The 24,038-nt window shown below is 42.8% G+C and overlaps 1 protein-coding gene across 1 annotated transcript in view; it reads right to left on the bottom strand.

Annotated features, from left to right (window-relative positions):
• MMP2 (matrix metallopeptidase 2) overlaps positions 1-24,038 on the bottom strand; it is a 45,524-nt gene that overhangs the window by 4,782 nt on the left and 16,704 nt on the right. The window contains exons 7-10 of the mRNA XM_066583882.1: positions 14,589-14,762; positions 13,187-13,342; positions 12,034-12,184; positions 7,348-7,484 (exon numbers count right to left, since the gene is read on the bottom strand). Coding sequence (XP_066439979.1) covers positions 7,348-7,484; positions 12,034-12,184; positions 13,187-13,342; positions 14,589-14,762 — 618 coding nt within the window. The remainder of the gene's footprint in view (positions 1-7,347; positions 7,485-12,033; positions 12,185-13,186; positions 13,343-14,588; positions 14,763-24,038) is intronic.

Genomic DNA, 24,038 nt, shown 5'->3' with positions numbered 1-24,038 from the left:
AGTTATAGCTACAACCATGTGACACACATGTGACACTTCTCACCAAATCAGGCTAGGAGGTGCCTAGCTGAACAATTTTCCATATAGCTTCTATAATGAACACCTTTAATGGCCACCATAAAACACAGCAAGTGGTCATCAGGGGGTCAAAGGGTTATCTGGGACTTTTACTAGATGCATAGAGGGAAAAATAAAATCCTTGTATACATTTTCTATACGCCGCCAAATATAACAGAACCCACTGAAAATGTATTATTGAGGCAAATACATGAAGCAGCAAATCGCAATGAGGTAATTATTATGGGGAACTTTAACTTTTCGGATAAAAACTGGAAAGTTGAAACCTGCAATTCTCATAAAGGTGTAACAAGTTTTTGTTAATAACTAGAGATGAGCGAACATACTCTGTAAGGCCGATTTCGCAATCGAGCACCGCGATTTTCGAGTACTTCACTACTCGGGTGAAAAGTACTCGGGGGCGCTGTGGGTGAGCGGGGGGTTGCAGAGGGGAGTGGGGGGGAGAGGGAGAGAGAGAGAGCTCCCACCTGTTCCGCGCTGCTACCCCCCGCTCCACCACGCCACGCCCCACAGCGCCCCTGAGTAGTGAAGTACTCGAAAATCGCGGTGCTCGATTGCGAAATCGCCCTTACCGAGTACGTTCGCTCATCTCTATTAATAACCAAAGATAATTACCTTGCTCAACTTGTACAGAACCCAACTAGAGGGACAACCATTTTGGACTTAATATTAATCAACAGACCTGACAGAATAACAGGGTTGCAGCTTGGGGGCAACTAGGAAATATTGACCGTAATATAATACATTTCAATCTGTTTTTCAATAGGGAGTCTTATTGAAGAGCTACCAAATTACTAAACTTTAGGCAGGCAAAGCTCAGTCAGCTTAGAGATGTTCTTAACCTTATTGACTGGGATAATATCTTCAAAAATAGGAGTACAGAGAATAAATGGGAAATGTTTAAAAACATCTTAAATACTTACTGTGAACGGTTCATACCTGACAAAAATAAAAGGGTTAGGAATAGAAGAAAATCAATGTGGCTCAATAAAGATGTAAAGTGGGCGAAAAACAGCAAGAAGAAAGTGTTTAAACTACTAAAACAAGAAGACAGTGAAGAATCACAAAACAACTTATCCTAAACTGTTCTTCAATTATATAAATAGCAAAAAACGAAAGCGTTGGCCCTTTAAAAATTAATGAGGGAAAAATAGTAGAGGGTGATGAGAAGAAAGCGAATCTGTAAATACTTTTTTTTCTTGTGTATTTACAGAGGAAAATGAAATGGCAAATGAAATGCAGAGTGATAAAGTAAACTCTCCATTAAATGTCACCAGTCTAACCCAGGAAGAGGGGGCATAGCCACCGTAGCAGGATTAAAATGGACAAATCGCTTGGTCCTGATGGCATACAACCCCGGGTTCTAAGGGAATTAAATACTTATATTTAAGGACTCTATAGTGACAGGGTCTGTTCCACTGGATTGGCGTATAGCTAATTTGATGCCAATATTCAAAAAGGCTACAAAAATCAAACCTGCAAACTACAGGCCGGTAAGTCTTACTTCTATTGTGGGTAACATTTTTGAGAGGTTTCTGAGATATGCTATTCTGGAGTACCTCAATGAAATAGCTGTATAACCCCTATATCAGCATGAATTTATGAGGGATCGCTCCTGCCAATCCAATTTAATCAGCTTCTATGGGAAGATAAGCTCTAGACTGGATTGGGGAGAGTCATTGAAAGTCATATATCTTGATTTTTCCCACTCCAGGCTGAAGTTTATACCTGAGGCAGGAGCCCAGGCACCTTTTTGGATTTTAAAAAGGAGTCAGGCTGCAGAGAGGGTGGAGGTATGTGTGTGAGCTCAAGATGTATTCAGTCAGGTAAGCTGTGTGGAACTTATCCTTGGGAAAGCTGGGTGAGAGCTACTCCTTCTGCTATTGCTATGGCTATTATCATAGCTACTACTACAACTGCTAACACTAATGTGAAGGACATTGTATTTCTTTTTGTTTGCTGGGGAACCAGTTTGTTCCTTATTTGTGTCCGTGTGAATAAACAACACGATTGGACTGTTACCGTTTGCCTGGTGGTTAATCCCTGACGTTCCTACATGTGGGTAAGTAACTGGCTCAGTGATAGGAATCAGAGGGTGGTTATAAATGGTACATTGTCTGATTGGGTCACTGTTACTAGTGGGGCCCCACAGGGGGCAGTATTGGGCCCTATGCTTTTTAACATATATATTAACATTTTGGAGGCAATGTACAATAAAACATCAATATTTGCAGATGATACAAAACTATGTAAAGTAATTAACACAAGAGAGGACAGTATATGGTTGCAAATGGATTTGGATAAGTTGGGGGCTTAGAAAGAAAAAATGGCAAATGAAGTTTAACACTGATAAATTTAAGGTTATGCACATGGGCAGGGAAATACATGTCACCATTACACACTAAATGGGAAACACTGACATGGAAAAGGACTTGGGGATTTTAGGTAACTGTAAGCTTAACTGGAGCAACCAGTGTCAGGCAGCTGCTGCCAAGGCAAATAAGATCATAGGCTGCATCAAAAGAGATCTAGGGTCACGTGACAAGAACATTGTTCTTCCTCTCTACAAGTCACCCGTCAGACCACACATGGAATATTGTGAAGAGTTTTGGGCATATCAGAGCTTGAGGGGGTTCAGAAACGAGCAACTAAAGTAATAAATGGAATGGGTGGACTACAATACCCAGAGAAGTTATCAAATTGGGATTATTAAGTTTAGAAAAAAAGACGTCTGAGGGTCGACTTAAAAACTATAAATATATTAGGGGACAATACAGAGATCTCTCCCATCATCTATTTATACCCAGGACTGTGACTGAAACAAGGGGGCGCCCTCTACATCTAGAGGAAAGAAGGTTTCTACACCGACATAGAAGGGGGTTCTTTACTGTAAGAGCAGTGAGACTATGGAACTCTTTGCCTGAGAACGTGGTGATGGTGAAATCGCTCAAGAAAGACCCTCTTGAACTCTTTAAGTGTTACAATATTACAAGCTACAGTCACTAATTACTTCAGAAGGCTAGGTGACCCGGAGATTATTCTGATTGCCAGATTGGAGTTGGGCAGGAATTTTGTTCCCTAAAATCCAGAAAATTGGCTTCTACCTCATTGGAGCTTTTTTGCCTTCTTCTGGATCAATATTGGGGGAGGGGGGGCTAATAGTCTGAATATGTCTTTTTGTCAGCTTTACACACTATGTTACTATGTTATCTATTAACCATTATGAAATCCGACTATTTGAGAGAGTCTGTAAATGAACTGAGACGTCATATAACAATATTGGATTGCCAACTAATAAAAATCATTTGCAAACATCGATTTTTTAGTGCCGGATTCCATATTTATTAGTAGTTAAGGAATGGGGCCTTATGCGTAGGCTCAGGATAGGCGTTATGCCATACTCTTCAATAGAAAACGGTTGAAGAGATCCAGGTCTAGCTTGTTCATGAATACTCTTCCAACTTGTGTTTTGTGCATTGGATTATTTGGATCAGGCTTTGGTAATTTTGAAATATTTCTGACCTCACAGCCCATGTGGAAAACATTAACAATATACTCATCCAGCAGACTTGTGGTTTTCAATAGTCCTAGAAACTGACATAAAATGACACTGCTCTACAACTGTTTTCTCCACAAGGAACATACAGTACTGCAACAAATATTCAAGTGAAAATCATTATAACACGCCCAATACTAAAAAAGGCAATTGTTGAACAAACAGAGCCAAGTAGATGCAACACAGACATATCTCCTGAATGTCCTCTACATCTGTACATATAATCAAAGTGTGAAGACCATGAGCAGATAATTACACACATGCAGGCCTCATGATGTGTTGTACGCAGGCGTAACTATGTGGGGTCAGTGGCAGCAGCTGCACCCAATCTCTGGTGACTGATGGGGCCTTCTACCATTTCAGAGGTCATCAGTACTATTTGGGGTAGGAGGGTATCCCCATGCCTCTCATTTATCTCTGGACTTTTTCCAGTTATATTGTGTTATGTTATACTTTGTTTTGAGATTGTTTGCACTGTCCATAGAAGCGTTCCTCTCGTAATAGTTACAGGGAGTGGATGTAGTAAGCCGGAAGTAGGGCCAGTAGTAGTAGACGCTTAGAGATTAAGGAACAAGAGACTGTTGCTGCAAGGTTTAGAAGTTGGAAGACTGTATTTGTCATAAAAGATACTGAACCCTCCACGAGGGAGCAATGCTTGGTAAACTGAGCAAAACAGACAGATTAATTTAGAGAGGAACAATGCTACCTTCGGGCCGTGCCATTCTTTCTTATGGGAATTGTATGCTAGTGACACTTGTGGTGTGCATATTGAACTGTTATTACTCAGTCCTGCTTATGATGCTTCAAAGTAACTTTTATTTTTGTGGTCTCGACCCATTATATCGCTTCTGTACGAGCCCCGTATTGGGAACCCCTGTGATTGGGGCTTATGCCCAGGAGTACTCACCGCTCTTCTATCTCTCAGGACCAGTCCAGCACCCTAAGGCACTCTACCCAACATTCTACCACCCCTTGTTGGCCTAACCCAGCCCTACCTCAGTTCACTATAAATGGATAGTTTGGCCCCAGGTATAGACTTTTCCTTATTAAAGGGGAAAAAAAACATGATGAAGCCCTTTATTTAAACTGTCCAAATGTATTAGATAAAATGGATGTGACTTCAGAGTCATTCTTTTTTTCCCAAGCAGGATGGGAATCAGAAGGAGAAGCATAAAATAAAGGACGTGACTAAAGCGTCAATACACTGAACGATTCAGCAGGAAATAAAGGGTAAGTCATGGGAGAAGGACGAAGCACTTCTGTGCTGTCATCTTTGATATTAGCATCGTGTTACCCTCACGCCAAACATTATTGGTACATGCCCACACAAGACCTTAGCTCAACCAATCATTAAAAAAATGATTAACATATCTCCATTGGTTGTGGATCTGGACAAGTAAAGGGTAGTACAGGCATAGGACTATTCTGAAAGCCCAAACTTTATACACTTGTGAATTTGTGCATCACACTGAAGATTTAATGAAAACAAAGATCTGGTACCGTGTTAGCCAGTAGAGCAAAATGTGATTGTTCCCAGCAAGAGAAACCAAGTAATCTTGTAGATATGATACCTTTTAATGGCTAACAAAAATACATGATGTAATAATAGCAAGCTTGCGAACCAATGTAGGGTTCTTCTTCAGACTTAAGCTATAGCTTAAAGGGGTTGTCCCGCAGAAGCAAGTGCAGTTATGCACTTCTGTATATCCATATTAATGCACTTTGTAATATACATCGTGCATTAAATATTGGCCATACAGAAGTTATATACTTACCCCCTCCGGTGCTGGTGTCCCCGTCTCCATGGCGACGACCAAACGTCTTCTCTGGTCACCGCAACAGTCGCGCTTGCGCAGAGAAGAATCCTCTTCTGGAGGGTCCGGGCTCACGAGCTGCGTCCTGGCTCCTCCCCCTTCTCAGCATCATCACGTAGCTCCGCCCTGTCACGTGGTGCCAATCAGCCAATGAGGTGGCTGTAATCGGCAGTGGAGCTCAGACTGGAGAAGAACGTCCACGGTGCACCATGGGAGAAGACCCGCAGTGCACTATGGGAGAAGACCAGCGGTGCACCTTGGGAAATGACGGCGGCCATCTTGGAAGAAGATTTTTATAACTTCATGAAACAGCTTCATGGTGAGTAGAAACGCTCTAAAAAACCGATTTACATGGGTAGTTTGTAATGCTTGCTTAACATGGGGGACTGGGGTGTGAAAATTTTTTCGTTTTGGCCGCGGGACAACCCCTTTAAGCTTAAGCCTGAAGAAGAACCCTACGTTGGTTCGCAAGCTTGCTATTATTACATCATGTATTTTTGTTAGCCATTAAAAGGTATCATATCTACAAGATTACTTGGTTTCTCTTGCTGGGAACAATCACATTTTACTGAAGATTTACTTACATACATAGGCCACTCAGAACATAATAAACCAAGGTAAACTCACCTATTGCCTGTCCTCGCTGCTCCAGTCCCCCTGGTGTCTGCTCACTTCCAGGTCGAGCGGTCACGTGTGAGGCCAGTGATCGGTTGCAGCAGTCATGCACTCAAACGGGCACAGGATTACTCAATCTTGAAGGGAGTGGAAACCAGTGGAACTGAAGACATGTGGCCAGTGTAGACTTGGTTGATTATTTTCTAAGTGGCCACTTTGTTTTAAAAAATAATATACTTGCCGGAGACCCTTCTAAGGCTCCTGGACCCCCTCTAAGGCTCCTGGACCCCCAATACAAAATCTCTAACTGTCCACATGTGCTAAGGTAATAGAAAACTATAACCAAAGATACCTCTATCAAATATTCAATGTAGATCGGGGTAAAAAATATATATATTTAGATTGATATTTATATCAGAAAACTGTATGATATATCCATAGGATATCCCATACACCCACTTACCAAACATTTATATCTTGTGGAGATATCACATACACCCACTTACCAAACATTTATATCTCGTGGAGATATCCCATACACCCACTTACCAAACATTTATATCTTGTAGAGATATCACATACACCCACTTACCAAACATTTATATCTTGTGGAGATATCCCATACACCCATTTACTAAACCTTTATATCTCGTGGAGATATCCCATACACCCACTTACCAAACCTTTATATCTTGTGGAGATATCCCATACACCCACTTACCAAACATTTATATCGTGGAGATATCCCATACACCCACTTACCAAACATTTATATCTTGTAGAGATATCACATACACCCACTTACCAAACATTTATATCTCGTGGAGATATCCCATACACCCATTTACTAAACCTTTATATCTCGTGGAGACATCCCATACACCCATTTACTAAACCTTTATATCTCGTGGAGATATCCCATACACCCACTTACCAAACCTTTATATCTTGTGGAGATATCCCATACACCCACTTACCAAACATTTATATCTTGTGGAGATTCCATAACTGTGTATTAGGGCAATACCCCTTTATATCCACAGTAATTCAATAAGCAACAATCCCACGATTTTACTGTGACTTTTGCACTAATATCATTGTGTGGCCTCAGCTTTATGCCGCAGGAGTCATTTCTTCTACAACGCTTCTAGTCATGATTTCATTACACATTCAGATACTTGATACTTAACAATTCTAATACATTTTGATCATTTTACACCTCCCCTACATTTACAGTATATATGTATTTTTGCAAATATGGATGACAAGTCCGTTTATGTTCACCTGCAAAGAAAATTGTCTTCTCGTCTTCAGGGTCTTCATACACAGCATCAATCTTATCAGGTAGCTCTGGCCAGAAAGTAGCAATCAGCAGGGGACCTGAGGGCCGGTTCCTTCGGCCTACGGATCGCCATATAAATCTAGAGAAAAACAAATAGAATTTGATAACTTTTTATTCTTAGGATCTAGGCTCAAGGCTTACTATATCTACTGGATATTAAGAGGATGTGTGGTATTTTGTAAAACTTTATAGCCATGTACACTATCTATTTCACTGAGGCAGAGAAATCTACGTATTATAGTACAGCCCTTTCACAGTGTAGACAATTTAAAATAATTTTTAATGATCACAGTAGTTAAAAACTTGGGGCACATAGGAGAGACCCCGTACTTCTGTTTTAATATAGAACAGGGCAGCAAGCCAACACAAACACACAATTATGACTCAGACACACGCAACAATAGCAAACCACCTCAGGTACAGGACCTAATGTGGTGGTCAGCTGATAGCGATACTAAGTAAGATCGCAGTGCGGTAGATAGAGAACTCCGCACTGTGAATTAGATGCCAATGAAATAATGTATTAAGACTTCATAGGTAATACAGATGGCTTATCCTATCGGGCTATATGTATAGGGCCATGTACACTATCCTACCAAAAGTAATTGGACACTTGAGCTACAATCAAAAGCAGTATTTATGTCCATATGTTAATACTTAGTGGGCCTCCTTTGGCCCTAATGACATTAAATACTCTCCATTACATACTTCTGATACACTTCAGTTGGTATGTCATTTCCATTCGTCCTACAAATGTCTGGTGAGTTCTCTGAAAGGAGACATATTGACCGGTCTACAATGCTGCAAATAGCATTGTTATTGGACAGTTGAGCAATGAAAGAATGACAGTACTACATCTGCAGATCAGATGGAGGTACCTGGGTGTGGAGGATACCTGAGGAATGCCTTTTGCCTGAGTGTGTTGTGCCAACAGTTAAAGGGGTTGTCCGGCCACACGGTAAAAATTTTTTATAATGCTGCTGCTTCCCTTTCAGTAAGGATAGTAACAGACAGCATACAGGGGCTCAAACCGGCTGGCAGATCAGCTGGAATGTCTGTTTATTACCTTAGAATCTGATCTTCACTGCAACTTTCAAAGATGGCGCCTCTGTGCTGCCTTCCCACAATGCTCTGCGCTCTCCCTCTTCTGTGTGCGCGCTCCCGATGGCAGTAAGAGGCATGAAAAGGCAGGATTTCATGGCTTCCCTCAGCTCACGTCCTAGCCCCGCCCATGACATGCCCACCTCTATTGAACTGCTCTACCGTCTCTCCCCACCCAGGCCCCGCCCCCCGCTGCATACTATAATCAGAGGGGGTGCGGCCAGGGGAGACTGTCATACACTCATGGTTCAGGATAAAATCCTACCATGAGTGTAAACAGCAGCACTGTGTATAGTGAATGGAGAGGGACTGGGGAGAGCCGAGAGAGAACTCTCCTGCAGCCCCACACTGCAAGGCTACCTACTGCCCCCCCACCCTGCTAAAGTAAAGTAAAACAAAACATTTCCCCATACTCACATGCCCCCATAGTGCCCCTCCCACAGCGACCCCCCCCCTCACAATGACCCCCCCCTACAGTCCCCCCTACAGAGCCACACACAGTGCCCTCCACAGTACCCCCCTACACATGCCCCCCCACAGTGCCCCCGAGTATCACCCCTACAGTGCCCTCCAAAGTAGCCCCCCTCCACATGCCCCCCTCATTCCCCCCCCAACCACAGCATTCTCCACAGTCCCCCCTCAACAGTGCCCCCCCAGTATTCTCCTCCACAGTGCCCTCCACAGTACCCCCCCCACACATGCCACCCCCCCAGAGTCTCCCCCAGTGCACTCCAAAGTAGCCCCCCTCCACATGCCCCCCACAGTCCTCCTATCCACAGCGTCCCTATACAGTAGCCCCCTGTGACCTCCCCCACAGAGTCCCCCTTTACAGTGCCCACACACAAGTACACTAACAGCACCCGATGCCCCTCCCCCCTACAAGTACAGTGATACCTATATAAAGATAACACAGGATCCACCATTCACAACAGACACAGCTCACCTCCTCCCCTCCCTGCAGGCAAGATTATACCGTGTGAAAAATTACTGTGACAGCCCCACGCTAACCCCCCCAGCGCGGCAGATTACTGTCACAGCCCCCCTCCAACCCCACTGTGACAGACCACCCCCCCACAGCTACAAATCTATGTGACGGGACACCCCACCGCGACAAGTCTATGTGACTGCACACTCCACCGCGACAAGTCTATGTGACCGCACACTCCACCGCGACAAGTTTATGTGACCGCACACTCCACCGCGACAAGTTTATGTGACCGCACACTCCACCGCGACAAGTTTATGTGACCGCACACTCCACCGCGACAAGTCTATGTGACCGCACACTCCACCGCGACAAGTCTATGTGACCGCACACTCCACCGCGACAAGTCTATGTGACCGCACACTCCACCGCGACAAGTCTATGTGACCGCACACTCCACCGCGACAAGTCTATGTGACCGCGCACTCCACCGCGACAAGTCTATGTGACCGCGCACTCCACCGCGACAAGTCTATGTGACCGCGCACCCCACCGCGACAAGTCTATGTGACCGCGCACTCCACTGCGACAAGTCTATGTGACCGCGCACTCCACCGCGACAAGTCTATGTGACCGTACACCCCACCGCGACAAGTCTATGTGACCGTACACCCCACTGCAACAAGTCTATGTGACCGCACACCCCACCGTGACAAGTCTATGTGACCGCACACTCCACCGCGACAAGTCTATGTGACCGCACCTCCCCCCCCTGACAGCCGGGTCTCTGCACACCACTAGAGCACCCCGCACCACCCCCTCACCCCGTGACTTCTCACAGCCGGGTCTCCGCACACCACTAGCGCACCCCGCACACTCCCCCCTCCTTCTGTCAGCTGGGTCCCTGCACACCACTAGCACCCCCAGCCCCCCCCCGCACGACTTCTGTCAGCTGGGTCCCCGCACACCACTGGCACACACACACCACTAGCACACACCCCCGCTGGGTCCCCGCACACCACTGCACACCACTTGCACAATTCCACCCCTCCCCCCGCGAGAGCCCGCCCCTCCACTCATTCTCCTCCCCTTAGATACCTTGGAGATGAAGAGCCAGCAGCCACGCTTCCCCTGCAGGTAGAACTGAGCTTCCCAGCGGCTGAATGAGGAGAGGTGGGATGGGGGCGGGGCTAATGCGTGCGCCTTAGCCCTGCCCCATCCCGACTCTTCTCATTGAAAATAGTGCAGAGGGGCGGAGAGGAGGCAGAGAGAGGGCGGGAGCTCAGTTCCTGCTCCTCGCTCTTCCATCCTACCCCCCCCCCCCCCCCCCGCACACAAGGAGATCGTATATCGGTCCCGGCTGCAGAGAGAAGAACTGAGCATGCGTGGATGAGAAGGGGCTCGTTCGCGCGCCGACAAGAGCTGCTGCGGCCTGACAAGAAGAAGAGAAGATTCTTGTCGTAACCAGGGACAATGGAGGAGCAACACAGGGGGGGGGCACCCCTTCAGGTAAGTCCAAAACTTCTGTTTGCTTCATTTTCCATGCACAATGTATATTACAAAGTGCATGAAAATGGGCAAACAGAAGTAATGACATGCAATGTTTCTGGCCGGACAACCCCTTTAAGTACAGCAGAAGTTCCTTTATGGTCTGGGGACGTGTTACGTAGCATGGTTAGGCCGTTGGTTGCAATGGCAAGAACCATGAACACGCAGTTGTACCCTGACATTCTAGACAATAATGTGTTGCTGACAATGTGACATTACTTTGGGAATGATCAGCAACATAACCCACCTTGTCACAGATCCAACACTGTTTTATGTTTGAGGATATAGGTGTTCCACTTTTAGCCTGCCCTGCACAGAGTCCCGACCTGTACCCTACTGAACATCTTCGGGATGGACTATAATGTTGGGTCATGAAATATGAACAACTTCCATCTTCTGTGAGAAAACTCGCCAGACATTTGCCGGATGTATGGAGGAAAATACCAACTCAAATGTATAAGATGTTAGTAGAAAGTATGCCACCGAGAGTATCCAATCTCATTAGGGCTAAAGGAGGACCCACTAAGTATTAAAACAACCCTCAGGTCTCGGAAAACAAATATGGCCGCACAGCTTCTTAGACTACCTGATGCACACTGTGAATTAGTACGCATTTGTAGTCTAAGGCTGCCTTCTCACGTGGTAGAACCACTGTGGGCATTCTGCAATGGAAGACCTGCAGCAACCACACAAGAATTCTAGGGTGGTCAAATCCACACCTAAATACACATGCAGTGGAATCATAATTACTGCCCATTCGTCACACCAAAAAATCCATACCATGTCAAGGGGATTTTTTAAAGATAAAAAGGTTTGGTTCACATTGGTACCATAGATTGCTTTTTAAAGGAAGCCATGACGTGGTGCTGGAACCATCGAATGATGACCAGTGACTGCCTGTTCCCGTTGAGTTATAATGGGGTCTGTCTGAGATCCATCGACTGCATGATGCACTTCTCTTGTAGTCTGGAAACCCAGACAGAACTCCTGGCAGAATGTATCATAGGAACATAGACTGACATAGACAACCAGCAATCACTTTCATACTTATTACCTATCTTTGAAGAAAAATATCTCTCCTCTGATTTGTGAAATGCCATCAAATACAAGGTCACTCTGACAGAGCTCTGGAGTAACGGGGCCTAATGTGGGGGAAGGTCCGGGTCCTGGTCCTGGTCCGGGTCCAGGTTTACTTTCTCCCTGGCCTGGAAATAAGTAAAATTATGAAACCATCAGCTAGACAGGAGGAAGATGGCAACATAAAGATAACTGTTGCTGGATTCAGTAGCAGATCAAGAACCAGACCAAACATTCAGTACAAAAACTTACAGTACGCCAACTTATGATGACTCTAAGACGCAATATTATTAAAAGAAGTCTGTCAGCACTTTTTGAGCTACCAACTGAATACACTGGTAGATGTCCAATGATATGGAGAACATTTTGGTACCTTTTATTCATTTTCATTGTATCTCTAATCTCCAGATATTGCCCAGTATTTGTGCCAAGTGCTATATGCAAATTAGAGCTGCACCATCTGATGAGCGGTCCCATTCTGCCTGCGGTCTAACTCTTTCCCTGGCTATTGATTAAGAAACCGCACCCATTGAGTGCTTTGTGATATCACCGCCCACTGGGCTATATCTGGACAGTGCGGCACAAATACCAGGACTATACCTAGACAGTGCGGCACAAATGCCAGGCTATATCTGGACAGTGGAGACAGTGAAAAATACTAAAGGTACCAATATGTTCTTCATATCATTGGACATCTACCAGTGTATTCAGTTGGTAGCCCAAAAAGTGCTGACAGACGTCTTTTAAGTTGTAGTGGCTTCTTCCCAGGTATAATCAACATGTCAAACTATATATACACTCTACTGCTCATAGAGTCCATAAGCAACAAAACAGGATTTGACTGTATAGCAGTAAAGTGTATATTCTATGACTGTTGGTTGGATTGGCTGTTCATCTTCAATGTTGTGATACATCTAAATCTTCAGTGGAATAGAATGCTGGATTTAAAATTTCATAGCCAAGTGGAAAACAATTGAATTTTGAAGGGCTAACTGGGGGGGAGCAGTTTTCTAACAAAAAGGACACCAGCAGGACAAAAAAAACCACTTAAAACATTGCACTTAAAGAGACTTCCCATAAAAGTGTCTTATAATTTGTTAATAGGACAGGTCAGGAACCACTGGACTCACCATAAAGTTCCTGGATCCCACTGACATCATCTTGTGAGAGTCGGAAGTTCTTGACAAAAGTGTATATTGGAGCCATTAGAGCACCGGGGTCATCAGAATGCTCAAGTCCAAGAGCGTGTCCAAACTCATGGGCAGCAACAAGAAACAGGCTATAACCTGAGAAGGAACACATATAAGATTATTCTTGGTGAGAGGAAAGGGCCACATATCAAGGAATACCTCCAAATCAGGCGCACACCCATCAATTAGACCTTTAGAAATACAGAGCATTAAGCAATTTTCAGGTTATGTGCAGCAACAGTTATGCAAATTGATGCAGTTTTTGGCCAATCATGTGATCGACAAGTGAAATAAAAGGCAATAACCAATCTATGAAGCTAACATTGGAGATGTTGTCAAGTTGACGGAAACTGCTTTGTATCATTGTTTTTCATGTTTGGTAAAGATTGAGGAGTGAAGATGCCTCTAAGATGCCATAGAGAACCATTTTATCACGCGGCCAAGGTGTCACTGTAACACTATGTACAGATGGTTTATCTTTGTGCCGTAGCATGACAGGAACTTAAAGGGATCCGGAAAACATGGGTTGAATTTGGAGACAGTGGTCAGCCGAACAAAATGCTCATCAGCATAGTGGGACTCGCACCGAGACAAACTGGTCACAATGCAAAGATCGGCGCATTCAGCATCATGCAGTAAAGGCCCCACAATCCACAGCTGACAACATTCAGCAGAATGTATGGACAGGTTTGGACGCTCCAATATTGACGATGACAGTTTCTCAAAGATTGCCTTAGGTAGGTTTGCTGTCCATCAATCCGTTGAGAAGACTGGCGTGACGAATGGCACAGTGTGGTATTCAGTCACAAATGGAGATTTTGTCTCAGCAATGGTGATCACCAAGAGAGTGTATGAAGGCGAAATGGCAATCAGGTTGATCCTTCCGCCATTTTGGAGCGCCACAGAGTTAGTCAATGTGGAGTCTTGGTTTGGGGTGCCATCAGCTTCAACACTACTATGTCTTCAGGATATTTTCAGGGTGAACCCAACGCTGTTTTCCAGCAGGATAATGTGCGTCCCCACATATTGAATGTCAACAAGCACACTTTGCAAGGTGTCCAGGTGATTCCTTGGCCAGCACGATCCCCAAATCTCCAATCAAATATCTGTGGGACACGAGTGGGAGCCAAGTGATTGCTCTCCTACAGCCTTGTAATAAAGATGAACTGTGGACTACCGTCAATACCACATGGTCATCATTACCCCAGGACAGTATTCCAGCACTCATTGGATTGATGCCACATCACATTAATGACTATCGCCCAACCTTTGTGAGGCAGCATATCTATCTTACAGATGCAGTTATATTTGCCCCACTATACTGTCTCTTCCACCTGTGTACCTTGATCAGGACAGAAACCCCATTTCCGATCATCGTCATAGCTGCTGCTGGTGGCACACCATAGCTTGCCATCGCTTCTTCCAGCACTGGTACATGAGTTATATTTATTGCCGAGGAAAGTAAAAGGAAAGACACATGGGTAGCCTTCTGCATTTCCTCCAACGGTGGACAGTGCTGCAAAAATAATCAAACAAAAGGATTAATTCAAAGCTGTGTATGAGCCATGTAATCCATACAATTAATAGGCGCTTTCACACTTTATTGATAATTGCAGTACTAGCAATACACCATTAAAGACCATAGGTTGCTGTTGCATGCTTGTTATGGTGCCCCCTGCTGTTCTTTTGATTCTCTATCAGAATATCCACCTAATGTGTCCAGTGCTGTTGAGAAGAAGCCTCTTCTAGTGCGCTGACTGATTGGCTGTCCTATACACCAGGGTGCAATACAACAAAAAGCCCTTTTAACCTCTTCATGCCCCAGGACATATATGTACATCCTGGTTAAGCAGGATTTGTATGGAGCAAGAGTGGGAGCTGACCTGTTCCATACATGGCTAGTGTTAGCTGCCTTTGAAAGCTGACACCTGGCCTTACCAACTACAATCAGCGTTCATGCTGATGGTGGCTGTTAACCCTTTAAATGTTATCAATTCTGACAGTGGAATTTAATTCCCCCAATTGGTGTTTGGGGGTCCTGAATAGCCCCCTACGATGAGACTGTGAGGTGCTGCTTGGCTGTCACTGCAGCGAGGGCCTCCAGGGCTGCCATGTATTTTTGCCTATTAAGACAGGCTTATGGCCCATCTTTGATACAATGGCAGCGAATATACTATATACTGCAATACTGAAGTATTGCAGTATATAGTATAAATGACCAAACAATTGAAAGTTCAAGTTCCCTAGGTGGACTAAGAAAAGTGAAAATAAAATTAGTGGTTTTTTTGTTACTATTGTAAAAAATAAAGGATATAAAAGTTATAAAACTTTTCCTATATTTATAATACAAAATCAAAACAAAAAACCCCAAACACATATTTGGTATCACTGCATTCATAAAGTCCGATCTATGAAAGTAACACCTTATTTATCCTGCACGGTAAAAAATGTCAGAAAAAAATATACAACGCCAGAATTGCGCTTTCTGGTCACCCCAACTCCAAAAAGAAAAAATGTATAAAAAGGAATCAAAAGGTTGTATGTACTCCAAAATAGGACAACAGAAACTATGGAATGTCCCACAAAAAACAAACCCTTGCACAACTATATTAATGGAAAAATAAAAATATTATGGTGGTCGGAAAAAATACATTTTAATATTTAATTTTTTTAAAAGTAGTACAGCAAAAAAAACCAAAACTATGCATTTGGTATTGTTGCAATCATACAGACCCACTGAATAAGGTTATCAAGTCATTGTTGCTGCATTATGTACACTGTAAAAACAAGACAAAACAAAAAGATAGCAGAATAGCAGTTTTTTACCATTTCACTTCACTTACAAATGTTTAAAAGTTTTTCAGTACATTATATGGTACATTAAATGATATAATGGAAAACATATAACTCGTCCCAAAAAGAATCAAGCGCTCTGACAGCTACGTCGACGGAAAAATCAAAAAGTTTTTTGAAAGTGAGGGAAAACCAAAAATGAAAAAAAAGGGCTGCATCATTAATGAATTAAAAATGATTCCAGTTCAAAGCGATCAGAGATTTAATTGTGTAAGATCCCTTTTCATTTATAAAAAGGTTGCTTTAAAAAAAACAATCCTGGGACAGACCTTCATACTTTGGAACTGACTACAACTACATTGGAGTATGGCTAAAGGCCCTTTCACACCCTACCATTATCACTTGAACGACTGAACGAATTGCTAACATTTCTGCATAAAATTACTCAAACCTAGTCATCTCTTACTTTCCCTCATTAGCTTAAGCAGCTGTTTGTTCTATTGGGCATGTGTTTATGAAAGGGTTGTCTGGCCAGGAGAATTCCATTGTGGCAAACACAATGAGCACATTGCACTGTGGGCCAGAATTCCTATAACAGTGGTCAAAAGTCCAAAAAATCAAGTTTCATAAACGGTGCTCATAACTGTGTGTTAATAAGGCTGGATTCACACGAACGTTTTCACGCCGAGCCGATATACGTCGTCCTCATCTGCAGGGGGGAAGGATGGAAGAGCCAGGAGCAGGAACTGAGCTCCCACCCCCTCTTTGCCTCCTCTCCACCCCCTCTCCACCCCTCTGCACTATTTGCAGTAAAAGGAGGCGGGACGGGGGCGGGGCTAAGTTCCGATAATTAGCCTCATGCTCCTGGCTCTTCCATCCTCCCCCCCCCCTTGCAGATGAGGACAACGTATATCGGCTCGGCGTAAAAAACCGAGCCGATATACGTTTGTGTGAATCCAGCCCAAAGGTGAGGGAATAGTCTGTTACGATGGGCAGAGTCAGGTATTTTTACGATCCCCACTCGTCTGATGCAATCATTTCAAGTCGCATCTTGTTCTTAGATTTCTGATTGTAAATTTGCTGTTTTTATTCTTCATTTTGCACGATCTCTGTGTAATACGGTTATTTATGTTTTATATAAGTGATTACTGAAAATAGTTAATTAAGGTATGGATTTCAGAATTCTGTTGATTAATTTGCTATTAAAATTATCCGTTTTTAAAAAATATGGGGTAAGTGGACCTTAAAATAAGAGCTCTTTAAATGTGGATACTTGTTTTTACACTAGACCTAAAAAATCAGTCTGGACGAGTCCAGCTTTATAGTTTTTATTAAAATAACCATTCATATGTATAGAAAATGATACTGTAATTTATTTTTGCTGATGCTTGCAGAATACCGAGTTATAATATACTTCTCCGATAATGACGAGTGTTCAAATGTACCAAATAATGTATCAAATGCGTATCTGTCTGCGCCGCGCAGTACTGAACATTAAGCATTGTAGAATTTTTCATAATATATTTCCGCAAGATTATAACATAACTAGATCTGTAAGATTATTTAGTTAATAGGGCATTAACGCTCCAAATCCATTAACCCCTTCGCTTCCCATCGTTGTGTCCTATAATTGATTGCACATCCGCATAAAAAGCGGACATGTGACCGATCCCATTGGGATGCATTTGGTCTCTAGATCTGCAGATCGCAAGCGCGTCTGCAGATCAGACCAAAAAACGGTCGTGTGACCGAGGCCTTACACAGCGCTGACAGCGGGGGAATTCAAAGCCAAGCAGGGAGATAACAGCAGGGAGAATTCTCAAGCAGCTTGCCGCACCGCCGGGGAGACCATCGCGCCAGGGACACAGACGCCGGCTTGGAGGTGAGTGTTGCATTTTTTTTTTACCTAGTATATACTCGAGTATAGCTAGGCTTGTACTTGAGTCAATTAGTTCAACCAGTTTTTTGAGGTAAAAGTTATTGACTCGGCTTATACTCAGGTCAGCTAATACTTGAGTATATACGGTAGTCTATGTACCCAAAAATGGTACCAATAAAAGCTACAGTTCGCCACGCAAAAAACAAGCCCTTATGGCTTTTGAAAAATGGAGATGAAAAAATACCAAAAATCGTTTGGTCCTCAACGCCAAAATAGGCCGTGTCATTAAGGGGTTAAAATCCATAAAAAGTTTTAAATACTGTATACACTTGAGTATAAGTCGAGATTTTCAGCCCCAAAAAATGGGCTGAAAATCTCCCCTCGACTTATACTCAAGTCAGTCAGACCGGCCATTGAAATCATCAGCATCAGCAGCAGAATCCGAAATAGAAAGAGAGCTCAGATGATGATTAGGCCATATTCATAACGTTATATATTACACTAGCTTACCCGTCCCGCGTTGCTGCGAAGACAGACAGACATACATTCATTCATTCGTTTTTATATATCTAGATAACAACCAATCACAGCGCAGCTTTCATGTTACCTCAGTGGTATAATACATAACAACCAATCACAGCGCAGCTTTCATGTTACCTTAGCAGTATAAAATATAACAACCAATCACAGCACAGCTTTCATGTTACCTCAGCACTAAGAGAAATAACAACCAATCACAGCACAACTTTTATTCTGCCTCAGCAATATAAAAAATAGCAACCAATCACAGCGCAGCTTTCATGTTACCTCTGCGGTATTATATATAGCAACCAATCACAGCGCAGCTTTCATGTTACCTCAGTGGTATAATATATAACAACGAATCGCAGCACAGCTTTCATGCAACCTCAGTAGTATAAGAAGTAGCAACCAATCACAGCACAGCTTTCATGTTGCCTCAGCAGTATAATATATAACAACCAATCACAGCACAGCTTTCATGTTACCTCAGCAGTATAAGAAATAGCAACCAATCACAGCACAGCTTTCATTTTACCTCAGCATTCTCAATATCCAGCAATTGTCAAGCAAAACGTTCGGTGGTGCATCATTTTCTGGTTGAACACTAATCCCGTTGCTCGTAATGCCTTTTGCTTTCGTGCTTGAGATGAAAATCAAACGATCTTTGTCTGGGGGGGCATAACTGTCGACGACGCTCGCACGCACCCCACCTATCATAGGATAGATGTACTATGCCAGTAACCTTCCCAGGAGTGTACTCAACAACTTCCCAAAGTCTCATGGCAATTGGATGAATGGTGTAGTAATGCATAAAGGACAGACAGACAGACATACATTCATTTATATATATCAGGAAGTGAGAGAATTAGATTCCATACGTAAAATTTGGACGCTAATTGTTTTGCGCTTAGAATTGAATAATCGACTTGGGACCCATTAGCTTTTCCTATTTATGACATATTGAATGCCCGTGCCAAATTTAATGTTTCTATGTGAGAAAATTACATTCCGTACGTAAAATTTGGACGCTAATTCTTTTGCGCATAGAATTGAATAATCGAGTTGGAACCCATTAGCGTTTCCTATTTATGACATAATCAATGCCCGTGCCAAATTTCATGTTTCTATGTGAGAAAATTACATTCCGTACGTAAAATTTGGACGCTAATTCTTTGGTGTATAGAATTAAATAATCGAGTTGGGACCGATTACCTTTTCCTATTTATGACATAAGCAATGTTTGTGCCAAATTTCAAGTTTCTATGACATTGGGAAGCGAGAAAATTAGATTCCGTACGTAAAATTTGGACGCTAATTCTTTGGCGCTTACAATAGAATAATCGAGTTGGGACCCATTTACTTTTCCCATTTATGACATAATCAATGCTTGTGCCAAATTTCAAGTTTCTACAATATCGGGAAGTGAGAGAATTAGTGGCAATGATGGAAATCGAACGATCTATGTGGGGGGGTGCGTAACTGTCGACGACGCTCGCACGCGCGCCATTTATCGTAGCATAAATGTACTATGCCTATAATCTTTCCAGGAGTGTACTCAACAACTTCCTAAAGTTTCATGGCGATCGGATGAATGGTTTAGTAGCGCATAAAGGACAAACAGACAGACACGCAGACAGACAGACACGCATACATTCAATTTTATATATATAGATTATTACAGCTATGAACAATACAGAAATTAATTATTACTTGAAATAAAATGTTTATTAAGTTAATTTTAACAATATTTATTTTTTTACTAAAAGATTATATAGGCTAATAACAAATTTATTCTTTTGACCGCGTTTATATAGGAATTCTGGCCGGTCAGCTGCCCAACATACGGCCATATCGTCAATTATCGTAACAAACTAATCACATTCTTATTTGGCATCTCCGAATTAGTAAAACTACAATTTTGACCATTAAATTCGTAAATGCCACTTTTGTCCAACTTTTAAGGTATGCTGGCCCACTGCGCATTGATAAGAATTTCTTTTGAACTGCCAGAGAGGGTTTTTATGCGAGCTAAAAACCAGCTCTGAAGGACAATTGAATGAATAGAGCACGACTGCCCGTGTTTACACGTAACGATTATTGCTCACTTTTAGCCGTTTGAACAAATTTTGAGAGATAATCGTTGCATGTAAAAGGGCCTCAACAGGTTAAACAAGTGCAGATACCTTACAAAAATGCAAAATAGTGCCCAAACATTTGCACATATCAAATTTTGGGGGAGATTTATCAGAACTAGTAGAGAGGATAAGTGGAGGAGTTTCCCAAAGCAACCATTTAAGCTCCAGTTTTTATTTTTCAAAGACTCTTTGAAAAATGAAAGCCGCAACTGATTTTTGTTTGCACCAGTTTTGCTAATCCGCTCCTTTATTTTTAACACTGAATTTGGTTCGTGAAATATGCAGCATTTCACCGATCAAAACTGTGCGCATTTGGACTTCTTGCGTTTTGTTTGTTTTACACATGTTTTCGTGAAAAAAAACCGCACGACTGTCCCACAAATATCCTCTGTCTTCATGCATAAATATGTAGTGAACACGTATGTTTCATGCGTATTCACAGCGTATTTACGCAATCCCATTGATTTTATGGCCTATTTCGGTGTGTAATACGGACCAAAATAGGACATGCCGCAATTTTTTTCATGTATATAAAATACACGTGTGAAAAACGCATCAGAACACCCCAATGCAAATCAATGGGGATTAGACTGTCCGCATTATGTGTGTAAAAAATATACACCCCTGTGAATGAGCCCTTCTAAACGGCCCTTTAACCCCTTGAGTGGCACGCCCGGAAAATTTCCGGGAGGAGCTCCACTGCTCATAGCAACATAGCCCGGAAGATTTCCGGGCTATGTATCACTATGGGAGCTGCAGAGCACAATGCCACAAGCTGTGACAGTGTGCTCTGCCTGCACAGACCCACACAGAGCAGTGCAAGGGCTTTGAAAAACTAGCAGAAGATATTGCCGATATGTCGCAACCTCCTGCTTTGTTTACAGGTTGCCATAGAGACCATCGGCTTGTCAGAAGCAAGCCGATGGTCTCTGTGGCAGGGAGAGCTGGTTGTTAGCTGTCAGAGGACAGATAGGTACTAGCTCTTACAGCAGAGATCAGAGAAAACCTCCGATCTCTGCTGTGTTAACCCTTTACATGCTGCAGTCTATGTGACTGCAGCATGTAAAGGGCTGTCACTGCAGCATGTAAAGGGCTGTCACCATCGGACCCCCGGAATGTGATCAGGGGTCCTGATGGGTCCCTGTGGAAGTCACCTAAAGGGACAAAAAATAAAAAAAATAAAAAGTTAAAAAATTATTTAAAAAAATAATAAAAACACTTGTCTCCCTTTACTTTGTAAAAAAATCAAAAATACAATCACACATGTGGTATCCATGCGTCGTAATGACCCAGACAAGGAAGTTAATACATTATTTAACCCCTTAATGACATGGCCCCTTTTTTACTTTTTTCCCCATTTCTTTTTTTCCTCCCCCCTGTTTAAAAAATCCCAACTTGTCCCGCAAAAAACAAGCACTTATATGGCTGTGTCAATGGAAAAATGAAAAAGTTATGGCTCTTGAGACACAACTGCAAAATTAGTTGAAATTCAATGATTAGACCATTTTTAAAAACCTGCCCTGGTGGGCACGACAGGGTGGTAGGAAACCTGCCACTCAAGGGGTTAAGGCAAATATAATGCTGATGTGGCCCCCGGTGACAATGAGCTTGACACCCCTGCCATAGCGGAATATATTCCCCGATGAATTGCTGCAGTTTCATGGGGGTCTCTAATAACGCGGCCCTTCGGTGTATTTTTTCCATTACTGTAAATAAACACTAAGAAATTTAACAGAAGTCATTTGACAAAGTGCGACCAAGGTCTTGCACAAGGCTACATGTGTTTGTGTGACTGAGGGGTCACACAAAAGTGCCATACAAGTCTATGGTAGGTGCGAAAATACGCAAGAGGAAGGGTGTGACACTGCGCAAAATACAGCAAAACCTTAGTAGGCCTAAAGAGCCATTCAATTCCACGGAAAGGGTCTGTCACGTGTGCATATAAACTGGCCCAGCGGGCGCAAAGATTACAGTAATATGCGGAGACTTATGCACAACACGCTAAATATGGTCCTCTTCTGCGGCGAGTGTATTTGTGCATATGGTCTTTTGAAGCCGTCCTTTTAAATCTGTCACTACGTCTTCCGTTCACTGTTGATAGAGATATGGCTGTTATAGTCTCATTCCGTCTGAGGGCTCAGGCTCGTTCCACTTGGGCAATCGCAATTTTGCCACGAGAAAATTATAGCAAAATTGCGTCTCTGTTCCCACGATTTTTTAAATAATCTCGCATCACATCACTGCCGCCCACAATAAAATCGTGCAATTTTTTTATTGTGAAAATGAATGGGACTTTCTAATATTAAAATCGCATTGCAACGCAAGCTTGTGTGTTGCGATGCGATAAAAAGGAAACATGGAAAATTTTTAAAAATCTCACATGGATAGAGCATGCCGCGATTCTTTGCTCAGTTAAAACATCGCTAATGTGAAGGAAACCATTGAAACACATTGCTTTCATAAATCTGCTTTTTTACTCATTCTTGAATCGCGTGAAAATCGCACGATTTTATAATTCGTGTGAAACCACCCTTAAACAGACTACGGGGATTTTGTCCCCTTTTGCAGGTGTGAAGATCATAGCTGCAAAATGGGACAAAACAAAACTATTTCCATGGTTTTATTCTCACTGGCGGAACCCTTGCATGTTAATACTACGCACGAGAAGAGAAAGGACTTGCCCTATCTTTCTTGCACGTAGTTTTTCTATGTGTGGCAAAAGATAGGACAGGACTTATCTTCCTGCGTTTTTTTTTTACGTGCACAATAGCTTGAAATTTAAACAGTAAAAAGAAAGGAATTTTGACTGGTTCATGCGCTGTGTAGTGGCGAGCGTATTCGCACATGTGCCCGTCTGTTCTAGCCCTTAGAAGCTGTGCTGCTCACATGCCTGCTGCACTGACACCTAGTGGCCAGTGCGAAAACTCAAATCCGTTTCATTTCTGAAAACTTTTTACATAGCTGTAAGATCAGGAAAAAAAACCCTCAAAAGCAGCAAAAAGAAAAAGCTGCATGGAAAAAATATATAGTGCCTTATGAAAATAAAAGCAGATTATCTTGCAACTCTACTCAATAGTCCCAGTTAATATAAATTAGGTCAGAAAAGTACAGCATTGGCACGTTACAAAGCAGCAGCCTTGTTCCTGCAGACTGACAAAGTACGAGTGGGTTGACCTCCCAAGAAATCCTTACAGTGGCTTTCTGTTTGCTTTCTCGGTCAGCTTAGCCCAAAATGCCCTGTCTTATTGGCTGTGCGCACTGTGCTTTCCGGCAAGCCACACTGAGTCATCTTTTTGCTATTCTTTACTCTCTCTGAACAGTATAATGAGTTGACTTATTCCTTCAGCTTATAACCCAGCAAGAGCTACGCAGTCCACTAAAAAAAACCCTAGAAATGATTTGTCGCCGGTGGACAATATTTGTTTAAAGGAAAGTCACCCGAGATATTCCGCTCTAATACACT

This window comes from Eleutherodactylus coqui, chromosome 11 (genome assembly GCF_035609145.1).
Source record: "Eleutherodactylus coqui strain aEleCoq1 chromosome 11, aEleCoq1.hap1, whole genome shotgun sequence".
NCBI lineage: Eukaryota > Metazoa > Chordata > Amphibia > Anura > Eleutherodactylidae > Eleutherodactylus > Eleutherodactylus coqui.
This window is presented reverse-complemented; position numbering and strand designations above follow the sequence as displayed.